This window comes from Nomascus leucogenys, chromosome 22a (assembly GCF_006542625.1).
Source record: "Nomascus leucogenys isolate Asia chromosome 22a, Asia_NLE_v1, whole genome shotgun sequence".
Taxonomy (NCBI): Eukaryota; Metazoa; Chordata; class Mammalia; order Primates; family Hylobatidae; genus Nomascus; species Nomascus leucogenys.
Window position 1 is genome coordinate 12,470,184 of NC_044402.1, and position 23,116 is coordinate 12,493,299.

Genomic DNA, 23,116 nt, shown 5'->3' on the forward strand with positions numbered 1-23,116 from the left:
GTAGGGAGAAGCAGGCAGTAGGCAATCGCAAGTAGATAACAGGGCCTCAACTTACAGGCCTGGCATTTAGGACCAGATCTAACTTCACTTGATTTTCATTTAAACATAACAAATTGAATATGTTTAATTTTATTTCCTTCAAAGCCCTATTATCATAGTGAAGAAATAAAACAAATATAAACTCTCAAGGACAAAGAGACAAAGATACCTAAGAAGAAAACAACAATGGGGAAGAAGATGTTGAAATTTTTGGAAAATGGAAAGCAGATAGAGACTTGATTACTGGCTTAACAGAGGAGCAGCCTGTAATTAGATGCTGTAAAGGGGGCTACTGAGGAGAAGTGAGGCAGTTCACCTGTTAGAGCTCTGGCGTGGCTCAGGCCAGGTGGAACTAAATACTCTGGAAAGAAGGGATATGCATAGCATAGAACTAAAAAGAGTTGATTTTAAGTCTGAATACTGAGTGATCAGACCCTTTCCCCAACCCTGGAATTCATCTTTATGTATGGTATTAGAAAAGGATGTGGTTTTGTTCTTCTCCATATGGTGAGCCAGGTATTCCCTACTAATTCCCTATTCCTGATTTGTGCCACTCTTAAAGCTGCTGTGTATGCATGGATTGTATTCATGCATCAGTACTCAATCTCCATTTTGTCCCAGTGGTCCATTTGTCTGTTCTTGCATTACTATCACTTGCAACAAGGTGACATGCCCTTGTCCCCGCCCCCTCAATTCGCCTCTCTGCTACTGCCCCCACAACAAAACACAGGAGACCTGAGATCTTCTAAAATTTTCTGAATTTTCTAAAAAAATTAGAGAGATTCCAAATCTGGAAATAGCTACAGAGGAGGGTAGGGATGTGGCACAGGGTTGAAATCTATAAATTATGTGAAACCCTATGGTGAAATCACCTACTTCCTTAACCCCTGCTGTAATACCAGCCAGGCAAATACAAGAAGAAACTGGAGTCCTGGAAATGGTGAACAGCTCAAAAGTATATATACTTACAGATACTGATGTTTTGGGTTTCCACAATGAAATTACACTCGGGTTATAAAATGAAAAAGCCAGCTTGCCTTCCATTTGTTTTACAGAGGAGACTACAGTCAGCAGGCCTGCCTGTGCAGCAGAGCTTTCAAACAGCTGTTTACTGCCTCAGTCTTACATATGAAAACCCATCCAAGGATAACTGGACATTTGAGGAAAGCTTCCAAATTGAGACAGAGATCAGAGCAAAAAGAACAAAAGTCCTGGAGGAAACAGACAATGAAGGGAGCAGAAGAAAACTTCAGTAGAATCAAAATATCCTTATATAAAAGAACTTTTTATGGAATCAGTGAGACATAAGCAGGATGCTATTAAAGTAAAAACAGGAGCTTTTAGAAATAAGATAGCAGAAATGAAAGATATAATGGAAGCATTGAAAGGTACAGTTGAGGAAATCTAGAAAGTAAATAATAATAAAGAGATGAGTGGAGACAAATAAAACTAGAGTATTCATCCAGGGTCTAACATCTAACAAATAGTGGCTTTAGAAATATATACCAGAGAAAAGTGAAGAGAAGACAGTATCTAAGGAGTAATATAAGAAATATTTCCAAAACTAAAGGAATTTCTATATAAAAAGTTTCTTTTTCAGAGCACTAGGGAAAAAGAGACAATTTTTAAATGTTGCAGGGAGGAGAAAAATTAGGTTCCATGCAAGAAATAGGAATCAGATGGTATTGAGATTTTCAGTAGCAACAACTGAATACCACAATACAGTGAAGAAAAGCTGATGGAACATTATTTTAAACACAAAATCCTATATTTAGCCAAACAGTCAATCAAGTGTAAGGCTAAATAAAGGCATTTTTCAGTCATACCTCGAAAAACTGCCTGTGTAGGGATATTTCCCCTGCTTCCCCACTCAGGCAGCTGCTGGGAACGTATTCCACCAAATGACGGAGCAAACCAAGAACAAAGAAGTGAAGGATCTAGAAAATGGGCTCCAACACGGGAAGGAAGCAAAGGGAGATCCCAGGCATCAGCCACGCAGTAGGTCTAGTGGGCATTCAGTCTAGCCCAGACCGGGAGGGTGAAAGTCTCCAAGGAAAGAGGTGTCTGGGAAGAAGTCAGTTACTTTCAATGTTTGAACATTAAATAGCAAATGACAAAGCAATTTTATGGCTCTTGTGGTGCATTTATGAGGAATTAGCAATAAGTTCATAGAAAATGAAGCAAATGGAAGAAGAAGAATGAATATTTCCAACATAAATTTAACATTACATATGAAAGAATGTATAATTTTAGTATACAGCATGGCTCAGCGGTAAGCACTAATTATAAACACTGAATATTGATTTAATAAAAACAGTAGGCCGGGCGTGGTGGCTCACGCTTGTAATCCTAGCACTTTGGGAGGCCGAGGCGGGCGGATCACGAGGTCAGGAGATCGAGACCACGGTGAAACCCCGTCTCTACTAAAAATACAAAAAATTAGCCAGGCGTGGTGGCGGGCGCCTGTAGTCCCAGCTACTCGGAGAGGCTGAGGCAGGAGAATGGCGTGAACCCGGGAGGCGGAGCTTGCAGCGAGCCGAGATTGCGCCACTGCACTCCAGCCTGGGTGACAGAGCGAGACTCCGTCTCAAAAACAAAAAAAACAAACAAAAAAAACAGTAATATGGAGAGGTAATTACTGGAAGAAAGAGCTAAAGAATTGAGAGTAGTTACCTCTGGGGAGCAGAACTAAAAATGGAAGGGATGTAGGACGAGGTGGGGAGATGGGGAGGGGTTTAGGGTTAGCATTATGTTACTACCAGACTTTTTAAATGATGAGCATATACTACTTTGATTACAAGGTTAACTTTTTTTTTTTTTTTTTTTTTTTTTTTTTTTTTTTTTTTTTGAGACAGAGTCTCGCTCTGTCACCCAGGCTGGAGTGCAATGGCCCAATCTTGGCTCACTGCAACCTCTGCCTCCCGGGTTCAAGCAATTCTTCTGCCTCAGCCTCCCAAGTAGCTGGGATTACAGGTGCCTGCCACCATGCCCAGCTAATTTTTTGTGTTTTTAGTAGAGATGGGGTTCTGCTGTGTTGGCCAGGCTGGTCTCAAACTCCTGACCTCAGGTGATCCACCTGCCTCGGCCTCCCAGAGTGCTGGTATTACAGGCATGAGCCACCATGCCTGGCCCAAAATTAACTTTTTAAATGTAAAGATATGACATCAGTGCCCATAAGAACCAGAGAGACGAAGAGAAGGCCACAATCCTAAAGAACTGGAGCCTTTATCATATCTTTGAGGTCTGTTAGCTAATGAGCTCATGCTTATAATTTGAATGTACAGAGGGCTGTTACTTATCTCCATTGGTCATCCTATGAATGTGGTGGGGCTCAGAGATTATTAACTAGCCTTTTCCCAGGTTTGGAAGTCATGAAGCTGTAACTCATACCAGCTCTTCTGACTCTAGGCCCAGGAATTTGGGCATGGTAGGAGAAGGGAGAAATACTAGACCCGATTTCCAGGGATGAGGGTGGGAGGCTGTGGCCTACTCTTAAGAACAAAACAGAAAACTAGTGATTGAAACATCAACTTGTAGGAGCCTCAGCTGTGAGCCCAATTTGTTGCTGAACAACAAATCATTACCCCCGACTTGGGTTGAGGGTAATGTGGGCTCAGCTAGGAGGTTTGATAAGGCTGTAGAGTCAGGGATCTGAGTAGGTCACTCAAACTTTGCTTCAGAGCACTTAGCCAGAGAACAGGGGCTTTGTACTGTTTCAGCCATTGTTTCCTGAATAGATAGCATTCCTATATTAGTCATTTGACTTTTCTGGGTGTCCAGCATTAGGACCTTCTTCCTAGCCTTACTGTGTAGGTCTTCATAGGAGGCAGAGCCCACCTCCCAGTAGAAAAGCCTTAAAGGTCATAAACTTTCTTCTGCAGCCTTCTCTAGTCAGGGTTAGTGGTACAGAAAAGCAGGGACTATAGAGAATTTTTTCTGGAAGCAGAGTGGGGCAGCAACATCTAGTGGAAAAGGAGAGAAGGCCATGGCAGTGGTGCCATCGATGACATTCACTGTCCAGGGACAGAATGTAGGAGCTTTAGTGGCCAGGGTCCCAGGCAGCTCAGGATCTTCACTGGGCTTCCATGTGGTGGAGTCCTCATTCTGCAGCCTTTCTTAGTCCATGTTTACTGAGCTGGGTCTCCAGCTTTTCCCAGCAACACTGTGGATTAACAATGTCCTTTCAGATAAATTCCTTTTCTCTTTAAGCCAACTAGAGTTGTTTTCTGCTATAGCAGCGTAAGAAGCCTGATTGGTAGCAGTACCTATATTTAAAAGACTAGTATTTAAAATTCCAAAAGAGATGGCTAGATTGGAAGAGTCTCCAAGAAGGACCACATGTTTGATCACTTTGACTTTTCATAATGACCTTAGCATATACTGGGTAAACAGCTCTGAAAATGTGAGAACAGTAAGAGTATACCATTCATTGGTAATTTTTTGAGGAAAAGTTCATTGTTTAGGAGAACTATAGATTAACTCATGAACTTTAACCATCCTTGTCATAAATACTGTTGACCTCAGAGCAAAATACCCTAGAATTAGCACCAACATCTACATGCATATTTACTGTAGACTTCAAACTGCAGATTTTGTTTTTTCATCTTGATCACAAATGCATTTTTCAATCTTTACAATATGAAATTTATTTATAACTTTAGTTCCAAAATGGACTCTGTAATGCATTTGCCCATATTTTTAGTCATAATGGATGTGATTATATTTTATTGAATTAAAAATCTAACAGAAGCAACTGAAAGCAATGACCTCATTTTTTCCTTTAGCAACTTGGTCACTTTCCAAGAGTGTGTGGCTTGAAACAAATGCAAAATAGCGAAGACTTACTGTCCCCACTCACTCATCCATTTCACCCTCTTCCCAACCTCCACTGTCTACATATTGACACTCTTCCCTCTGTCTCAGTTCTGTTGAGTTGACAGTTTATTTTACTTCTATCTATAATTGTTTCCTCTTCAGCAAATTTGAATGTACTTCCTAGAGAAGAATGGGGCCAAGCTAAAGACCATTATCAACAGATCAGAGTAGTAAATGCAGGTTTCAAACATGCAACATAGATGAAGAGTTAATCTCAGTTTCATATTTATATATGTTTATATATAAAACATAAAAAGTTTATATTTTATATATGTAATATTGCATCTTTTGTTTTAAAACTTAAGTCATTTTTCATGGACTACAAACTCTTCACCTGTGACCCGCTGCTCTCACTTTTCATTTGTCTGGGGTATCTTTGCCTTTGATCATTAAATGTCCAAATTCTACCCTAACCTTTAAGACCAAACTCACATGCTTACTTTCCTTGTTTTGCTTAGCCATTCCAAGTTAAAAGTATTTTCTACCTCCTGAGAATTTCTAAAACACTTTTTATTGTTCTTAGGGTTTTATATCTTCTAACTTGTTTTGAAATTACCTAGGTACCTGTCTCATTTCCTCTATCACCTAGTGTATTGTATGCTCCCAAAGTTGTGTATCAAAATCTTGGTCATCTTTGAATAACCTGAGAACCTAGCACACTGCTTTGTTCTTAGTATACTGTCAGTTACATGTTTCGAATTATTTTTAATACCTTTGAAAGCTGAGTATCCTTCTCTTTAAAAAAAAAAAAAAAAAAAAGAAAACGGGGAGTGGGATAGCAGGGGTTGTAATAAATTTTATCCCTAGGAGTTGCAAACAAAATGAAAGCACTTAACCCCAGAATAGGAACAAAATATGAAGTATTATTTATAAAAGTAGTTTACATATGGTCTAAATGGTATAACTCTCTACCATTTAATTCACGGTTGAAGTTTAATGTCAGAAAACCTGTCTCGTCAACTAACTGTTTACTTGTCAGTTCACTGATTTAAAATAGAATATCAATTGAATTTAGAAAATTCTCAAAAGCCAGTTTAATGCTGTTCATCTTTTGAAGCCAAAAAAAAGTTTAATCCAGAGGCAGTCTTTCATTCTGCAGTAATTTATAATTTAGATCAAAGAACTAATTATGTATCTAAAATTTAATAATAAAAGTGTATAGTAATAATGAGAATTAAATTTTTTTTTTTTTTTTTGAGACGGAGTCTCGCTCTGTCACCCAGGCTGGAGTGCAGTGGCACGATCTCGGCTCACTGCAAGCTCCACCTCCCGGGTTCACGCCATTTTCCTGCCTCAGCCTCCCGAGTAGCTGGGACTACAGGCACCTGCCGCCACGCCCGGCTAATTTTTTGTATTTTTAGTAGAGACGGGGTTTCACCGTGTTAGCCAGGATGGTCTCGATCTCCTGACCTTGTGATCCGCACACTTCGGCCTCCCAAAGTGCTGGGATTACAGGTGTGAGCCACCGCGCCTGGCATGAGAATTAAATTTATGGTAAATTGTATAACTCAGAATGTTAAAGTAACTTGGAAATTCTAAATCTAAATTAAGTATCTTTTTACTTCTTACTTGTCCTGTTTGATTTATTAAGGGAAATGAAAATTTTAAGGAGTTGCCAGTATTTCTTTGTCTATTGAAAGTGGAATGTTTATTCACCCTTATTTATATACTTAAAAGACATTGTATTGGCCTGGCGCAATGGCTCATGCCTGTAATCCCAGCACTTTCGGAGGCTGAAGCAGGCAGATTACTTAAGGCCAGGAGTTTGAGACCAGCCTGACCAACATAGTGAAACCCCGTCTCTACTAAAAATACAAAAATCAGCCAGGCATGGTGGCGCACACCTGTAATCCCAGCTACTCTGGTGGCTGAGGCACGAGAATTGCTCGAACCAGGGAGGCGGAGTTTACAGTGAGCTGAGATCCTGCTACTGCACTCCAGCCTGGGTGATAGAGTGAGAGACTGTCTCAAAACCAAACCAAAACAAAACATTGTATATAAATAAATGTTATAGCTTGTTATATGACTTTTAAAATGTAAATATATATCAGGTATTTTGTAGCTGTAACAAGAAATGATATCTCTAAAATACTGTTAATTTGTAGTAGAGTCCATTAAATGTCTAAATGTCTTTTTATTTAAAATAATGCAGAATTTGGCTGGGGACGGTGGCTCACACTTGTAATCCTAACACTTTGGGAGGCCATGGCGGACGGATAGCTTGAGCTCAGGAGTTCAAGACAAGCCTGGCAACATGGCAAAACCACGTCTCTAAAAAAAATACAAAGAAATTAGCCGAGTGTGGTGGCACACGCCTGTAGTCTCAGCTCCTCAGGAGGCTGAGATGGGAGCATAGCTTGAGCCCAGGAGGCAGAGGTTTCAGTGAGCTGAGATTGTGCCACTGCACTCCAACCTGGGCGACATAGCCAGATCATGTCTCAAAACAAACAACAGCAACAACAAAAATTATACAAAGTTTAGTTGGAAGGTTTCTCAGCAAGCAAAACCTTTTCTCTGATAATGAAATTCGAAAGATAGAGGGAGAAGGCAAAATAGCAGACTTTCTAAACTTATGGCATCACATTTGTCATAAATTACTGAGATATATGTTCTTCACTACACTTTGCACATACCACCATTTATATATGACTTTCAAAGTAAAATAGAATAATTAACATCAATTGAGGCCAGGTGTGATGCCTTGCATCACCAAGGAATACAAAATGAATGGAGTCTAAGATACAGATGATTTGGTATAAGGAAAATAGAACTGGGGAGGAGGCATTACTGACTAAAGAGGGAAAATGACGGAAGGAAGAACCTCTGCATTATACAAATATCCTGGCTTTTCAAACTCAGAGTTGAGATAGAGCTGAAGTTTCTGTCTTAAAACCAAGCATAGGCCAGGTGCGGTGGCTCATGCCTGTAATTCCAACCCTTTGGGAGGCCAAGGCAGGCAGATCACGTGGTCGGGAGTTCAAGACCAGCCTGGCCAACATTGTGAAACCCCATCTCTACTAAAAATACAAAAATTAGCCAGGTGTGGTGGCGGACGCCTGTAATCCCAGCTACTTGGGAGGCTGAGGCAGGAGAATCACTTGAACCCGGGAGGCATAAGTTGTATTGAGCTGAGATTGCACCACTGCACTCCAGGCAACAGAGCAAGACTCAGTCTCAAAAAAAAAAAAAAAAAAGCATTGCTCTTACCTCCTAAAACATCCAGAGGTAGACTATCACGAGATGTAAGAATTCTGTTTACTTCTAGTTGTAGAAGTGGAAAAGAAACTATTCCAAGAATTAAGATAGATTGATAATGATATTACTTAGCCGTTACTGTGAAAACACTGTACTAAGATCTTTTTATGGAATACCTCACTTAATCTTTACAGTAACCTATGTGGTAACTGCTATCATGCTTCCTGTAATAGAAATGAGGTAACAAATCCTAAGTTGCTACCTCCCCAAGGCTATTTCAACAGATCAAAAGATGAACTTCAAAACAAGAATGTATTGAGCACCTACTCTACACTCAGTGATCAAGCTTCATGTATACTTTGCACTTCAGCAGACTTTAGATAATACGATTGATAACATTCATAAATAAACCATCTCCTATAATAACTCTCTGGTAAAACTTTACCTCTGAACTAATTCATTTCAAAAACAATTCATGCTCATTGCTGGGGGAAAAAAGAAATGATACAGAAACATATCAGAAAGTGTATTTTTGTCTACTACCAATGCTTTTCCCAAATCCTTATTAGTGATATACTGTGACCAGTTTGGTGGTTTTCCTTTCAAATCTTTATATGTGCATGTCTGTGTGTGTTTTTAATGTGCATATCTTATTCTGTTATAAATAACATCACATTATATAACTATTTTCATACTTAATAAACCTTGGGAAAATATTTATATCAGTATATATAGAGTTTACTTTTGAATAACTGATGTTTTTTAAGTTACTGTCTAAAAATATAAGTAATAGGTCGGGTAGTCAGATAACACAGATAATACTAAAAGTGTTTAAGAACTACAAAGTCTCACTCCTCTGTGATAACTACTATCAACAAAAAGTACCTTTTGGGCTAGGTGAGGTGGCTCATGCCTGTAATCCCAGCACTTTGGGAGGCTGAGGCAGGTGGATGGCTTGAGTCCAGGAGTTTGAGACCTGCCTAGGCAACACGGTGAAACTCTGCCTCTACAAAAAAAATACGAAAATTAGGGCACAGTGGCTCATGCCTGTAATCCTAGCATTTTGGGAGGCCAAGGCAGGCAGATTGCTTGAGTCCAGGAGTTTGAGATCAGCATGGATAACATGGTGAAACTCCATCTCTACAAAAAAAAAAAAAAGAAAACAGCCAGGCATGGTGGGGCACACCTGTGGTCCCAGCTCTTTGGGAGGCTGAAGTGGGAGGATCAAGAGCCGAAGAAACACAGATTGCAGTGAGCCAAGATTGTGCCACTGCACTCCAGCCTGGCTGACAGAGTAAGACCCTGTCTCAAAAACAGAACAAAACAAAAATTAGCTGGCCATGGTGGTGGGTACCTATAGTCCCAGCCACTCAGAAGGCTGAGATGGGAGGATTGCTTGAGTCCACCGAGGTCAAGGCTACAGTGAGTTGTGATTCAGCCTGGATGACAGAGCAAGATCTGTTTCAAAAGAAAAAAAAAAAAAAAAAAGGTGCCTTTTTATAAATAATACCTTCAAAGGACCGAATCTTAGTTCAGAGTATATATATGATGGGACTGCTAAAACACTCAGTGAATATAAACTGTCCAGAAACTGCTTGGCTTCAACCATTTTTTCATATATTTGGTCTCTGTTGTAAATTAACATGGGCTGGCCTTACTAAATATGTCTCCACAAGGGGATTACTTGATATATTAAAAGACTTTGAGTTCTGTTATGATTCTTTGCATTAAAACATTTTTATGTATCTCATACTTAATTATTGACATGTTTATGTTTATAAAACTTCTGATAAATGTTATACATGTCATGAAATTTAAGGGTGAAATATACATCTGAAAGTAGTGCCAAAAAACTGAAAATATATTTGCACACTTAAATGTCTTTGTTTCTAGCGATATTCGTCTTCAACATAATGGCCTTTTCTGAAGTGGTTTGTTTGGTTTTTCTATTAGGTTTTCGTTGTCAGTGTTCCTTTCTAATTGACATTTACATTGTTTACATTAAAGAACAGTGCTGAATTTTGAAACTGATTCACTAAATTATCTCTGTAAAGTACATGGGCATTACCTTGTTTTTCTAGATCTTTTGACATCTGAGCTTGTATCTAATTATGAGCAGTCAGAAATTTTTCTAAGCTAAACTGCATGATTAGTTGTTATTTTTATGCCTCATCTTAAACCCTGGACTGATAGTTTTTTGTTTATAAGTATGAACAGTAAAAATAGTAAGAAGCTAAAGCTTTCCGTGGTGTGAACACCACTTCTAAACTACATTTTGATGTCAAATTTTTAGAGGCAGTAGATTAAATAAAAGTAGATGGATACAGTATTATAAATCTGATCATCACATTAGGTCTATAAACCTGAGAGAACAGCTGCTGTCCTAGTTTTCAAGCAAATAAAGGTAACAATGGGACATTATTGGAGCTAAAAAAGATATAGCCTATCAACTCAAATAAGCCCCTTGGTATAGAATTAGCACCATGATTCCTATACTCATTTAACAAACACTTACTGAGCTCTTACTGTGCCAGAACCTGAGATTAAAGTAATGAAAACGATAGTCCATCAGTCTGGCCAACATGGTGAAACCCTATCTCTACTAAAAATACAAAAATTAGCTGGACGTGGTCGTGGGCACCTGTAATCCCAACTGCTTGGGAGGCTGAGGCAGGAGAATCGCTTGAACCCGGGAGTCGGAGGTCACAGTGAGCTGAGATCACGCCACTGCACTCCAGCCTGGGCAACAGAGCAAGACTCTGTCTCAACAAAAAAAAAAAAAAGAAGAAAAGGATAGTCCAGTGTTAAGTACCAATAGGCAGTTACAGTGTGAGTGCCCTAATAGAACACTGGATGCTGGGGGAGTACCTAGGAGGATGAGAAGCCCCAGACCCCAATATGGAAGGGGAGGGCAGGAGGACATATCAGAAACTTCCCAGAGAATGAGACCTGGAGAATGAGTAGGAGTTAAGCAAAGATTGGAGGTGAAAGCGAGCGTATCAGGCAGCAGGAACTGACCTAGAGATAAATGAGAGCTAGGCCTTTTTGGCTGGAGAGGCTGGGGTTGTAAAGAGGTGTGGCAAGAAATGAGGCAACAGAGGCAAACACGGATGTAAGATAAAGAATTCAGTATACTAAACTGAGACAGTTGGCTTTATCCTCACTATCGTAAATCTTGTGGCCTGATTACATTTGTATTTTCTAAAAGCTCTCTTTGGCTGCAGCATGCAAAGACTGTAAGAAATGTTCTAGAAATAGTGAGAGCCTTAAAAGTACATACATTCTGCTGTAAGTAGATGAAATCTGTAAATTTTATATCAAAATTACTAATTTTTAAAAGTTTTATGCTCTGTGTATTCATTTGTTCAGGAGAATTTGTGGGGCATCTGTTCTTTTTCGGGCACTGTGTCAAGCACTTTACTCACGTTGTCCTCTATGGTAGGTTTTTCCTCCATTTACAGCCAAACTGGGTACCAAAAATATTGTCACTCACCTAAGTGCTGGGATTACATGCCTGAGCCACTATGCATGGCCAAGACTATTAAAAGGGACAGGAACTTGAAAGATATGCTTCTATATGGATAAATAGTCATGTACCACATAATGATGTTTCAGTCAACAGCAGACCACATGTACAACGGTGGTCCTATAAGGTTATAAAATACTTCCACTGTACCTTTTTAATGTTTAGATGTGTGTAGATGAACAAATACCATTGCATTACCATGTTACAGCTAGAAGGTGTTAGGGCCAAGATTTGAATCCTGGTCCTTGTGATTCTAGAGCTGCTCTTCCCCAGGTAGGGGGAAGAGGGAATATGATCTCTGAGGAGAAATCATCTGTGAGGTGCACTGTTTTGAAGGGAGCACCAACCAGAAGATATCAGAAAGTAAGAGGTAACCAACCAGAAGATATCAGAAAGTTTTCTGGAAAACTTTATATATATATATGGAGTTTCAGCCTTGTTGCCCAGACTGGAGTGCAGTGGTGCAATCTCAGCTCACTGCAACCTCTGCCTCCTGGGTTCAAGCGATTCTCCTACCTCAGCTTCCCAAGTAGCTGGAATTAGAGGCGTCCGCCACCACGCCTGGCTAATTTTTTGTATTTTTAGTAGAGATGGGATTTCACCATGTTGGCCAGGCTGGTCTCGAACTCCTGACCTCAAGTGATCCACCCACCTCGGCCTCCCAAAGTGCTGGAATTACAGGCGTGAGCCACCACGCCTGGCTGAAAAACATAATTACATGGCTGTACCCCAAAAGCTTTGGTTTTTCCCTTCAATGATATTCTTAATTCCATTATAATAATTTACTATTCATCACTAGTGGGGTAATGGTCTAAGGATAGTAAACAAAATACAAGTATAAATGGCTAGCTTTTGTTTTCAGATAAAGAGGTGTGAACCGCTGAATTTTTCACCCGCTGAGTAGGAGGATTGTTTTTATTTAACATTTTAATAAATCTGTGACAGGAAATTATACATTTGGGTTGTCAGTGTTTCTGTTCTCATTACAGGTGTTTGACTTGCCCTGCTCTCTTCAGACTACACTCCCTCCCTTCCCCCTTGCACACCCCGCAAATCCTGCGCTTGCTTTGGTAGTAGAATACATCAGTACAGTGGGTACCCTTATCGGGGAACTTTGATTATAGAAATAGCTGTCATTCATTTACCATTTACCATAAGGTAAGCAATGGACTAAGAGCTGTGTGTATATTATTTAATCCTCAAAGTAACTCCCTGGGATAGGCGGTATTATCCACATTTTTCAGATAAGGAAACAGGCAAAGATTTCACACATCACACAGCTAAAGAGAATTGGAATTGGGTTTCTGGTCAGTCCAACTCTAGTGGTATATCCTTTGTCTCTCTTCCAGCAAGATGCCTGCATATAAGAATGTGTTCAATTTCAGAGATTTCAGGTATCCTGTAGGTCCCAGAGTTAGCTCCCCCTGCATTACAGTAGAGGGCTATATGTGGTGTCTTTGTGCAGAGAACTGACATCCCCATGAATGCTTTCCCTTCGTTATGCTATTCTCATTACCCCCCACGCTTAAATGTAAACATTTTAAATGCTGTATGAGATAACACTAATTTATGAAGTAAACATTAAAGAAATATCAATCTAGTCAATTGAGTACCTTAAGAATTATTAACCTGAGCCGGGCACAGTGGCTCACACCTGTAATCCCAGCACTTTGGGAGGCCAAGGTGGGTGGATCCCCTGAGGTCGGGATTTCAGGAACAGCCTGGCCAACATGGTGAAACCCTGTCTCTACTAAAAATACAAAAATTTTCTGGGTGTGGTGGTGCGTGCCTGTAATCCCAGCTACTCAGGAAGCTGAGGTCAGAGAATTGCTTGAACCTGGGAGGCAGAGGTTGCAGTGAGCTGAGATCATGCCACTGCACTCCAGCCTGGGTGACAGAGTGAGACTCCATCTCAAAAAAAAAAAAAAAAAAAAAAAAATTATTAACCTGTGTGTGTGTGTCATGGCTTGAAGAGAAATTGTTCATGAATTGTCTGTATGCTTTAGCCTCCTCTACTAAGTTACTAAAGTTATTCCCTAGAAGTTTTCAGCTGCTTTTCCAGCTTTGCTTTTGTCTCTCACACAACTTGTCAGAAGCTATAAGAATAAAGAATATAAACATTGTGTACCTTTTCACACACATGCAGCATGAATCTCAGTGATTGCTTCTTTCCCATTAGAAGGGATTAATGTTCTCCAGGTAGATAGACTTCTCATTTCCTTTCCAGTATTCACTTGGTTTTGTAGTCAGTGATTAATTTTTTACAGAGCACTAAGGAAAAGAACTGGCAGCTTCCATAGCCTGGTGGTACTTTTTTTAAATTTAACTTTTAATAGGTAATACATTCACACAGAACAGAATTCAACATGGTATTCAGTAAAGAGTCCCCCACCCTTCCACTTTGTTCCCCAGCCACTCAGTTGTCCTTGACAGAGGCAACCAGTGTTACAGGTTCCTGTGTACCCTTCCAGATAGATAATCCAGCGATTGTCTCGGAACATAACCTAAAATGCATTGTAAGGGAGCATAAAAAGATACTTAGATTGGAAGTATAGTATTAGTAATGCCTGACTGGCATTTAGCTCTTGCAGGAAAATCTTGTAAGACTTTTTTTGAGACAAGGTCTTGCTCTGTTGCCCAGGCTGGAGTGCTGTAGTGGCATGATCACAGCTCACTGCAACCTCGACCTCCCAAGCTCAATCAGTTCTCCCACCTCAGCCTCCCAAGTAGCTGGGACTACAGGCATATGCCACCATGCCTGGCTAATTTTTAAATTCTTTTTTAGAGACAGGGTCTCACTATGTTGCCCAGGCTGGTCTTGGACTCCTGGGCTCAAGAGATGTGCCCCGCCTAAGCCTCCCAAAGTGCTGAGATTACAGGCGTGAGCCACCATGCATGGCCAAGACTGTTAAAACGAACAGAGACTTGAAAGACATGCTTCTATGTGGATAAATGGTCATGTACCACATAATGATGATTTAGTAAACAGCAGACCACATGTACAACAGTGGTCCTATAAGGTTATATAATAATGTACTTTCACAGTACCTTTATAATGTTTAGATGTGTTTCAGTGAACAGATACCATTGCATTATAGTTGCCTACAGTATTCAATACAGTGACACCCTGTACAGATTCATAGCCTATGAGCAAAAAAAAAAATGGCCTTATATACTGTGTACCCTAGGTGTGTAATAGGCCTTAAACCATCTAGGTTTGTGTACATACACTGATGTTTGCACGATGATGAAATTGCCTAACAATGCTTTTCTCAGATGGTATTCCTGTTAAGTGACCACTGTTAAGCAACTTTAAGACTACACTCTGTGTTATGCCTCTTTACCTGACAGGGACATCCAAATTCCAAATATTGGCTACAAGGATATAAGAAACAAAACACAGAAAAATACAACTTAAAAAATTTTTTTGCCAAACTATAATGCATCCTTGCCTAAAATATAAATTATATATTCTTCCCACTGTTCAGAGAAGTGGTAAAGTTAGGTGTATTCTGAGAAAAGAAAGCTGAAGAAGATAAAAGGAATAGGGGTACAAAGAGCAAACTGAAGTGATTAGGATTGTCCAGTCTGTCAGAAAGTATATTACTAAGGTGGCCATAAATGTAGTACAACAAGTAGACCCTAAGATGATCCCCAATCTCCGTTTTCTGGTATTAACACAGTAGTGGGTTATATGTAGGTTCTATCCCTTGCCATTCTCACTCCACCTGAGAATTTAGGTAGCCCCCCACTGTGTACCATAGCCTTTTGTGCACCCCTTTTATAGTACTTACTACATAGAGGAGAGATTGCCTACTTCTTTTTCTACCTTTCTAGTACATTGTTAGCTTCTTGAAATCAAGAGCTGTATTATTTATCATTGTATCCCTCACATATAGTACAGAGCCTGCACAAAGTTCAATAATTTTTTTTAAATGAAAGTCTAGAAAGGTAACCTGGAATCTGGGGCTGAATGGCCCATTAGTTTGACCAAAATCTAGAGTGGCAATTAAAAATAACATTACTTCTTGTAGACCAGTGTCAAAACTGGAGATTTTTGTATCTGCTCTTTCTTAGCCTGGGTTCCCTCCAAAAAGTAGAGCCTTGTATAAGGACTTGCAAGCAAAAAGTTTATTTTGGGAAGTTCTACCAGAGAACAGGAGTGGGTAACTGATGAGTGAAATTGGAATGAGAGCAAGCCAATACAAGCATGTGTTCTGAGCTGATCACTGCTATGGTCAATCAGGCATAATCCTAGTGGAACTCACTGATGAGCCACATGGAATGTACTTCAGGATTGTCTTCCAGTGGGAAGAAAGAGGGGACATTTACCTACCAACTTCCATCCCTCCATTGGAAAAGTGTTTCCAATAGGGTGTTCACTCTTGCATCTCATGGTTTGCATATGGACAGGTGCCTAGCAGATTCCCAGAGGTGCTGACTCCAAGGGTCAGAATTTTCACAGCAGACAACAAAGGATACAAAGGTACGGCTGAGGCAGGGTGCTGTAACTGGGCTGCTGTGGTGAAAGGCAGAGAGGTTGTGCAGTGGGCACAAGAGTTGCTTAATTTAGTCTACTTCTTGCATCACTCAGATCAGTTTGTGTGCTCCATCGTCACCGAGTCTTCAAGATGGTGGCCAGCCACACCTCTACAAAAGACTCAATCGGAAGAGGATGGGGTTAGCCACAGTCCGGCTGCTACAGTTGGCTGGAAGTTTCATCTGATATTCTCATCATAACTCATCCAAGTTCAATCAGGGAAGCTGAGCAACTCTGACCTACAGGATAAGGGAATTATTCTAGGAATTGGACCTTAAACAATTGTAGGAGAAGCTGGGGAAGTGAGTCCGAAAGGGAGAATAGACTCCAGAGGAGTTACCAGCCAATCAACCTGAGAAGCCAAGCGCATCCAGCCACCAAAGTGGGACTGTGAAGGGCAAGCTCATGGAGTATGGCTGTTGTGTCTGGACCTGCAGCCATGCATCTGGGGATGGGCACAGGGCCAGTGTTGGTCAGCAAGCTGCAGTTGGAAGAGCTAGATGCAGAGCAGAGGAAAATCTAGCCTCCCCTGGCACCTCTGCGACTAGCAGTCACCACTTCTAGCTACAGTGACTTTTAGAGAGTAATGGGCCCTGCCTCATGTCTGCCTTCCAAATTTCACACATTTCTCTTTTGGCCAACTCTAACTTGGAACCATATAGGGATGGAGATGGTGGAGAAACAATTATCAGCATAATGTCCTTCTTACCTCACCCAAACTAGATTTTCGTCATTCCTTGCCAATACTGCAGGAGGCCTAGGCAGCCTACCTTCATCCAGAGGTATTCGAGCCAGACCTTCATCCCAGAGGTATTTGAGCTCTTAGTTTCTTTATCAGTAGTTGCTACAATCACTAGGTCTCTGTTATCCCTCAGCAAAGAAGCGCCAGAAGATGCCACAGTGAATCCCATGGGTTCTGAATGAACTGCTGTTGTATTGCCACAGGCCTTGCACCTCATCCAACACAGTCAGGATCCACTTGTACGAGTGTACTTTCAGGACCTGCCAGTGCATATGGCTAGGTCTTATCATTCTTCGGGTGCCTACCCTCTTTCCTCCCAGAACAGGGACTGTATTTTCCCAATCAGACTGCGCTGGGAACATGATCCTCATTATTGGTTTGGAAGTAGTGAGAGAAGGCAGGAACTGATCTTAAAGAGAACAAGCATTATCTTTTCAGGCATCTGCAGGGTCTCCAGATGAAGGAGGCTGCTGCTCTCTAGCAAGGAGTTGGAGCTGCTTCTCCTAGCCCAAAAAATTCAGGTAAATCTTGGGGTTTAATATTCTCAGCCACCCAAATGTCCCCATTCCAGGTTTCTGTGTCCAAGTGTTCCTACCAGGACCCAGATTTTATCATAGAATACCTGTCGAGGCTTTCTTTCATATTTCCTTTGTAGTTCTGATATCCTTTAAATTAAGTCTGGAGCCTGAATTTCGGCAGTCTGCCCTGCAGCTGCAAGAAATAGGGTCTTTTCAGACACTGACCTGGAAGTCTTCAGACTTTGAAAAATGCCTAAATTTAAGGGTTGGCTAACCTGAGCCTGTCATTCTCTTTGTTCGTGGCCTCTAAAGTTGTTAATCCAGCCAGTATCTAGGCCTTATAGTCACTAATGTTTCCATTCCATTCAGGTGCCACCATGATTGGTGATCTGATACTTTACCTTCCACATATACCTCATTTTAATCTGCTCCTGGTGTTGTCATGCTACTATGTGCAGGGGTTATCACCATGTGACCTACCAGTAGGAACGGGAGGGGGAGACCTTTTGCCGTTTGGTCAGTGAGTAAGGTAGATCTAGAATCTCATTCAAGAACCTTGTTTTCTAGGGCCATTTCTGTTACTAGCTATCTTTTTTTTTTTTTTTTTTTTTTTTTTTTGAGACAGAGTCTCGCTCTGTCGCCCAGGCTGGAGTGCAGTAGTGCAATCTCGGCTCACTGCAAGCTCGGCCTCCCGGGTTCACGCCATTCTCCTGCCTCAGCCTCTCCGAGTAGCTGGGACTACAGGCGCCTGCCACCACGCCCAGCTAATTTTTTTGTATTTTTAGTAGAGACGGGGTTTCACCGTGGTCTCGATCTCCTGACCTTGTGATCCGCCCGCCTCGGCCTCCCAAAGTGCTGGGATTACAAGCTGAGCCACCGCGCCCGGCCTGTTACTAGCTATCTTTGCTGGGTGTCTTCTCCCATTCCCCGTGATCCATGCCGAAAGCACAGCCCAAATCAAAGGCTTACATGCAGGTCATTTATTCAGTAAGCATCCCATGAACAGGAGTGAGGGGGAGCAGTACAAGAGTGGGTCATTGAGCTGGTCACCACTGCAGACACCGGGGTTTAGACTCTTCTTCAGAATTGTCCTCCTGAGAAATAGTAGAGAGGAGCATTCATCCAACCAGCTCTCAGAGTCACAGCATCTAAGGACCAACAGTGCAGAACACTGAGGCACAAGTTGACTTGTCTTCTCACCCTTATATCTGACACTCAGTTTTTGCTTTGGATCCGGAATTCCTGGTTGCCTTTTAAAAATAGATTTGTAGGTATGATGTGATGATAGTGCTGTTTTAGAAAACTTAAACCTTTCAATAGTGTGCTCTGTATGCATTGGAATCCTGGGTGGAGGGAGACAGTAGGAAGCTTTTCAGTAATTGGTGTGTGAGATGCTAAGGATTTGAACACAGGTTGTGTTCTAGTGGGAATGGAAGAGAGGCTAATTGAAGGGTGTTCTGAAGGACAAATCTGTAGGACACATTGGTTAGATATTGAGGTGAAAGGAGGGCAGAAAGGCAGAGTAGAAATTAAAGATTTATAGGGTACTGTGTAGACACATTGCTCCCCAGTTTCCAGCATAATCCTCAGAACTTCAGATTCTTTCAACTCACATGAGAAAATAAGACTCACAGGATGTAGGTTTTTTTGTTTTTGAGACAGTCTCGTTCTGTCGCCCAGGCTAGAGTGCAGTGGTGCAATCTTGGCTCACTGCAATCTCTACCTCCCGGGTTCAGACGATTCTCCTGCCTCAGCCTCCTGAGGTCCTGAGTAGCATTTTTAGTAGAGATGGGGTTTCACCATATTGGTCAGGCTGGTCTCAAACTCCTGACCTCGTGATCCGCCCGCCGCGGCCTCCCAAAGTGCTGGGATTACAGGTGTGAGCCGCTGCGCCTGCCCACAGGATGTAGTTTTTGTTTGTTTTGTTTTGTTTTTTTGAGACTGGGTCTCATCTGTCATTCATGCTGGAGTGCAGTGGCATCTTTTGGCACACTGCAACCTCTACCTCCCAGGCTCAAGCGATCCTCCCACGTCAGCCTCCTGAGTACTTGGGACTACAGACATGCACCACTATACCCATCTAATTTCTGTGTTTTTGTAGAGACAAGGTTTCACTATATTGCCCAGGCTGGTCTCGAACTCCTGAGCCCAAACGATCCGCACACCTTGGCCTCTCAAAGTGCTGGGATTACAGGTGTGAGCTATCGCACCCGGACAGGATGTGTTTTAATCTGGCACAGGCTGAGTGAGGGTCAAGAATTAGTGATGCAGCTGCCTGAATTTAAAACCTACGGTCTTTCACTTCCTGCCACACTCACTTCCTTTATTTCTTAATTTCTTTTCTTGGGATTCTGAATCAGTCATGTACTGGTTAGTGAAGCAACTTTTCTTTCAAGCCTGTTTGCACTTCAAGTCTTATTTCTAACTCTGGCGCCTCTGAAGAGTCACCATGCCAAGTCTAAGGCCGGCCGTCCTCTAAACTTACGATCTTGTTTTATGTTGCATGGCAAGCTGTAATCTCCCTGTTCCTTTTTCCTTTCCCCCTTGCCTGTTTCCCCCTTCCTCTTTCCACCCCGACCTCAATATGAATCTGGAAGCCGTTTATACATTTCCTGATGAACGTGAGCCAGTGGAAAGGTTTCCCACTGGTATTGGTGAAACAAGTAGGGTGGCATTGTAGGAATAATAAGTAAGGGGGAAACAAAGATCCTGTCAGTGTATTCAGGAGAACTGTCAACATTGAGGCTTTTTTTAGTTACCAGAGGGACAAACATGAAGAGGAGAAACAAAAATTGATAATAAAAATGAAAGTGATCCTATTTAACATGCAGCAATACAGTCATTTGTGTTAGTGAATTTCAGATTGATTTGTTAGCTCTTTATGTCTCAGCTTTCAGCCTTGGTCATTCATTCATATTGGTTATGTGACTCAATTTTTTGAGGGAAGGTATTTTTGCTTACATTAAAGATTAGAAAGAAAATATCCTAGTAAAAGAGAATAGAGGAAAGGATTAAATAAGTAGGAGATGGATCTGTAAAGTGTGGTTATCACATAAGCAAAAGAAATTATAAGAAGTTGACTTTGTACTACCTGCCAGCCTCCCAACAGCATCACTGAAAGTCTGCCTAAGTGGAATATATTGGTGCCTTTTATCCATTAAATGCCTTGGCTACAGGTGGAATTTTTCTGCTACCAGGAAATTGTTAATAAAAGCTTTTTTTTTTTTTTTTTTTTTTGAGACAGAGTCTTGCTCTGTTGCCCAGGCTGGAGTACAGTGGCGCAACCTCGGCTCACTGCAACCTCTGCCTCCTGGATTCAAGTGATTATCCTGCCTCAGCCTCCTGAGTAGCTGAGACTACAGACACATGCCACCGCACCCAGCTAATTTTTGTATTTTTATAGAAACTGGGTTTCGCCATGTTGGCCAGGCTTGTCACGAACTCCTGACCTTAGGTAATCTACCCACCTCAGCCTCTTGAAGTGTGGGATTACAGATGCCCACCACCACGCTTGGCTGTTAATAAAAGCTTTTGGCCAGGCGCAGTGGCTCACGCCTGTAATCCCAGCACTTTGGGAGGCTGAGGTGGGTGGATCACCTGAGATCAGGAGTTCAAGACTAGCCTGGCCAACATGGCAAAATCCTGTCTCTACTAAAAATACAAAAATTAGCCGAGTGTGGTGGCAGGCGCCTGTAATCCCAGCTACTCAGAAGGCTGAGGCAGTAGAATTGCTTGAACCCGGATAGCTGAGGTTGCAGTGAGCTGAGATCACGCCACAGCACTCCGGTCTGGCAACAAAACTCCATCTCAAAAAATAAATAAAAATAAAAGCTTTTGAGTTGATCTAAAAAGCTTACTGGTTTATTAGTCAGCCATTGCTGTGTAAGAAACAATCTGAGAACCTCAGTGGTGTATCACAATGAACATTTATTTCTCATAAGTTTCTGGGTCACATGGGGCATTTCTGCTTCAGTTTGCAGTAGCTGGGGCCTCTCTAGTTGCCACTGTGGGTCAGCAGGGGTGGCTGTGTTCCCAGGGCTGCTCATTCTCCTCCTGGGACCAATAAGCTAGTCACAGTGTACTCTTCGTATGGTAGGAGGCAAGAAGGCAAGCCCAGTTCCCAGAAGAGGAAAGGGACTCTAGACAGAGCAGTACTATTCAAAGCATGTCTGCAGTGAGTGAGATAGGTACAGAAATTAACAACAAGCATTTAGAAACTTTAAACAATTGCCACAATACTCAAGCAGTGTTTTTGCTGAATTTTACTAAAGTATTGGTCCAGGACACATTGGAAATTTAAAAAGAAGGAAAAAACTGTAGCATGACTCGCAATAGTTTGCAAAGTGCTGAGAGAGAATACATGACATTCTGCTCACTAGAACTGACTCCCTGTACTGCCCATGAGTAAGCATTCTGATCTACGCATGTGTCATGGGTTTGTATTAGGATCACTTTGTCACCAAGAGTCTGACCATCTTTGAGTGTGCTGATGGTTTTGTACCTACAGGACTTGTCCATTACCAAGGATGTGGCACCGTGTAAAGCCTCTCAGCACCCACTTGTTGGCCTTTTCCTGCCAGCATCCTTTCTACCTTGCTGCTATATTTACATTTTCATTCCAATATTGATAACCTTGACAAAGTCGTATTATTAATTGAAATCCTTTACCATCAGATTAAAACATTAATTTTGACATTATAAGATAAATGTCTTTGTACCAGCATTCCAGTTGTTTATCTGTCTTCCTTTTACATTTTTGAGTTAATATCACCGTGTTTGGTGTATTTATAAGGTGCTTTCTGCTCACGAGAGAAGTAGTTCTAAATAAGTTCTAATGAGCATTGATTAGTAAAAGTCTTAAGTTAGAGCTGGGTGCAGTGGCTTACGCCTGTAATCCTAGCACTTTGGGAGGCCGAGGCGGGCGGATCACCTGAGGTCAAGAGTTCAAGACCAGCCTGGCCAACATGGTGAAACCCTGTCTCTACTAAAATACAAAAAATTAGCCGGGCACGATGGTGGGTGCCTGTAATCCCAGCTACTTGGGAGGCTGAGACAGGAGAATCCCTTGAACCCAGGAGATGGTGGTTGCAGTGAGCCAAGATCGCGCTGCTGCAGTCCAGCCTGGGCGGCTGAGCAAAACTCTTGTCTCAAAAAAAAAAAAGTCTAAGAGGCATAAAAGGCAGGAAAGGGGAACTTTTGGGAGGGGAAGGAAGGATGTGTTTAGGTAGGACTTGTCTTCTTCCTAGATGTGTAACCTTGGGTAACTTATTTAATCTTTGTGAGTCTTAGTTTTCTCATCTATAAAATGGGGATGATAATAGTAATAATAATACACCCTTCTTTGAGAAGAAGTGCTAAAATTAAGTATTCTAAAGTAAGCAATTAGCACAGAGCCTGGTACATATACATAATAAGTTTTCAAGAATGCTAGCTCCTATTTTTATTTGCTTTTAGTTAATTATCTACTAGGTGCCAGACACTATAGAATCAGATAAGATGGGGCTTTTACCGAAAAGGAACTTAGTCTGGTGGAAGAGTCAGACAAATATATATAAGAAAGATATAGTAGTATGAGAGTTGTGTCCTGTTACAGACAAACACAGGGTACCAGAGAAACTTTTAGGAGGAACACCTGACCTAAGGCTTTGAGGAGCAATATCAAAGTAGGTTCTTAAAAGAGG

General features: G+C 41.4%; 1 protein-coding gene across 2 annotated transcripts in view; it reads left to right on the forward strand.

Moving 5' to 3' along the window:
• The window catches only part of BTBD7 (BTB domain containing 7), a 100,655-nt gene that overhangs the window by 46,199 nt on the left and 31,340 nt on the right, over positions 1 to 23,116 (forward strand). Inside the window, exon 4 of one of the 2 annotated variants that reach the window (XM_003260911.1) lies at positions 1,095 to 2,161. The exons of the other annotated variant lie outside the window; for it this stretch is intronic. Coding sequence (XP_003260959.1) covers positions 1,095 to 1,171 — 77 coding nt within the window. The 3' untranslated portion in view covers positions 1,172 to 2,161. Of the gene's footprint in view, positions 1 to 1,094; positions 2,162 to 23,116 lie in introns of those variants that run through there. 2 annotated transcript variants of the gene reach the window in all.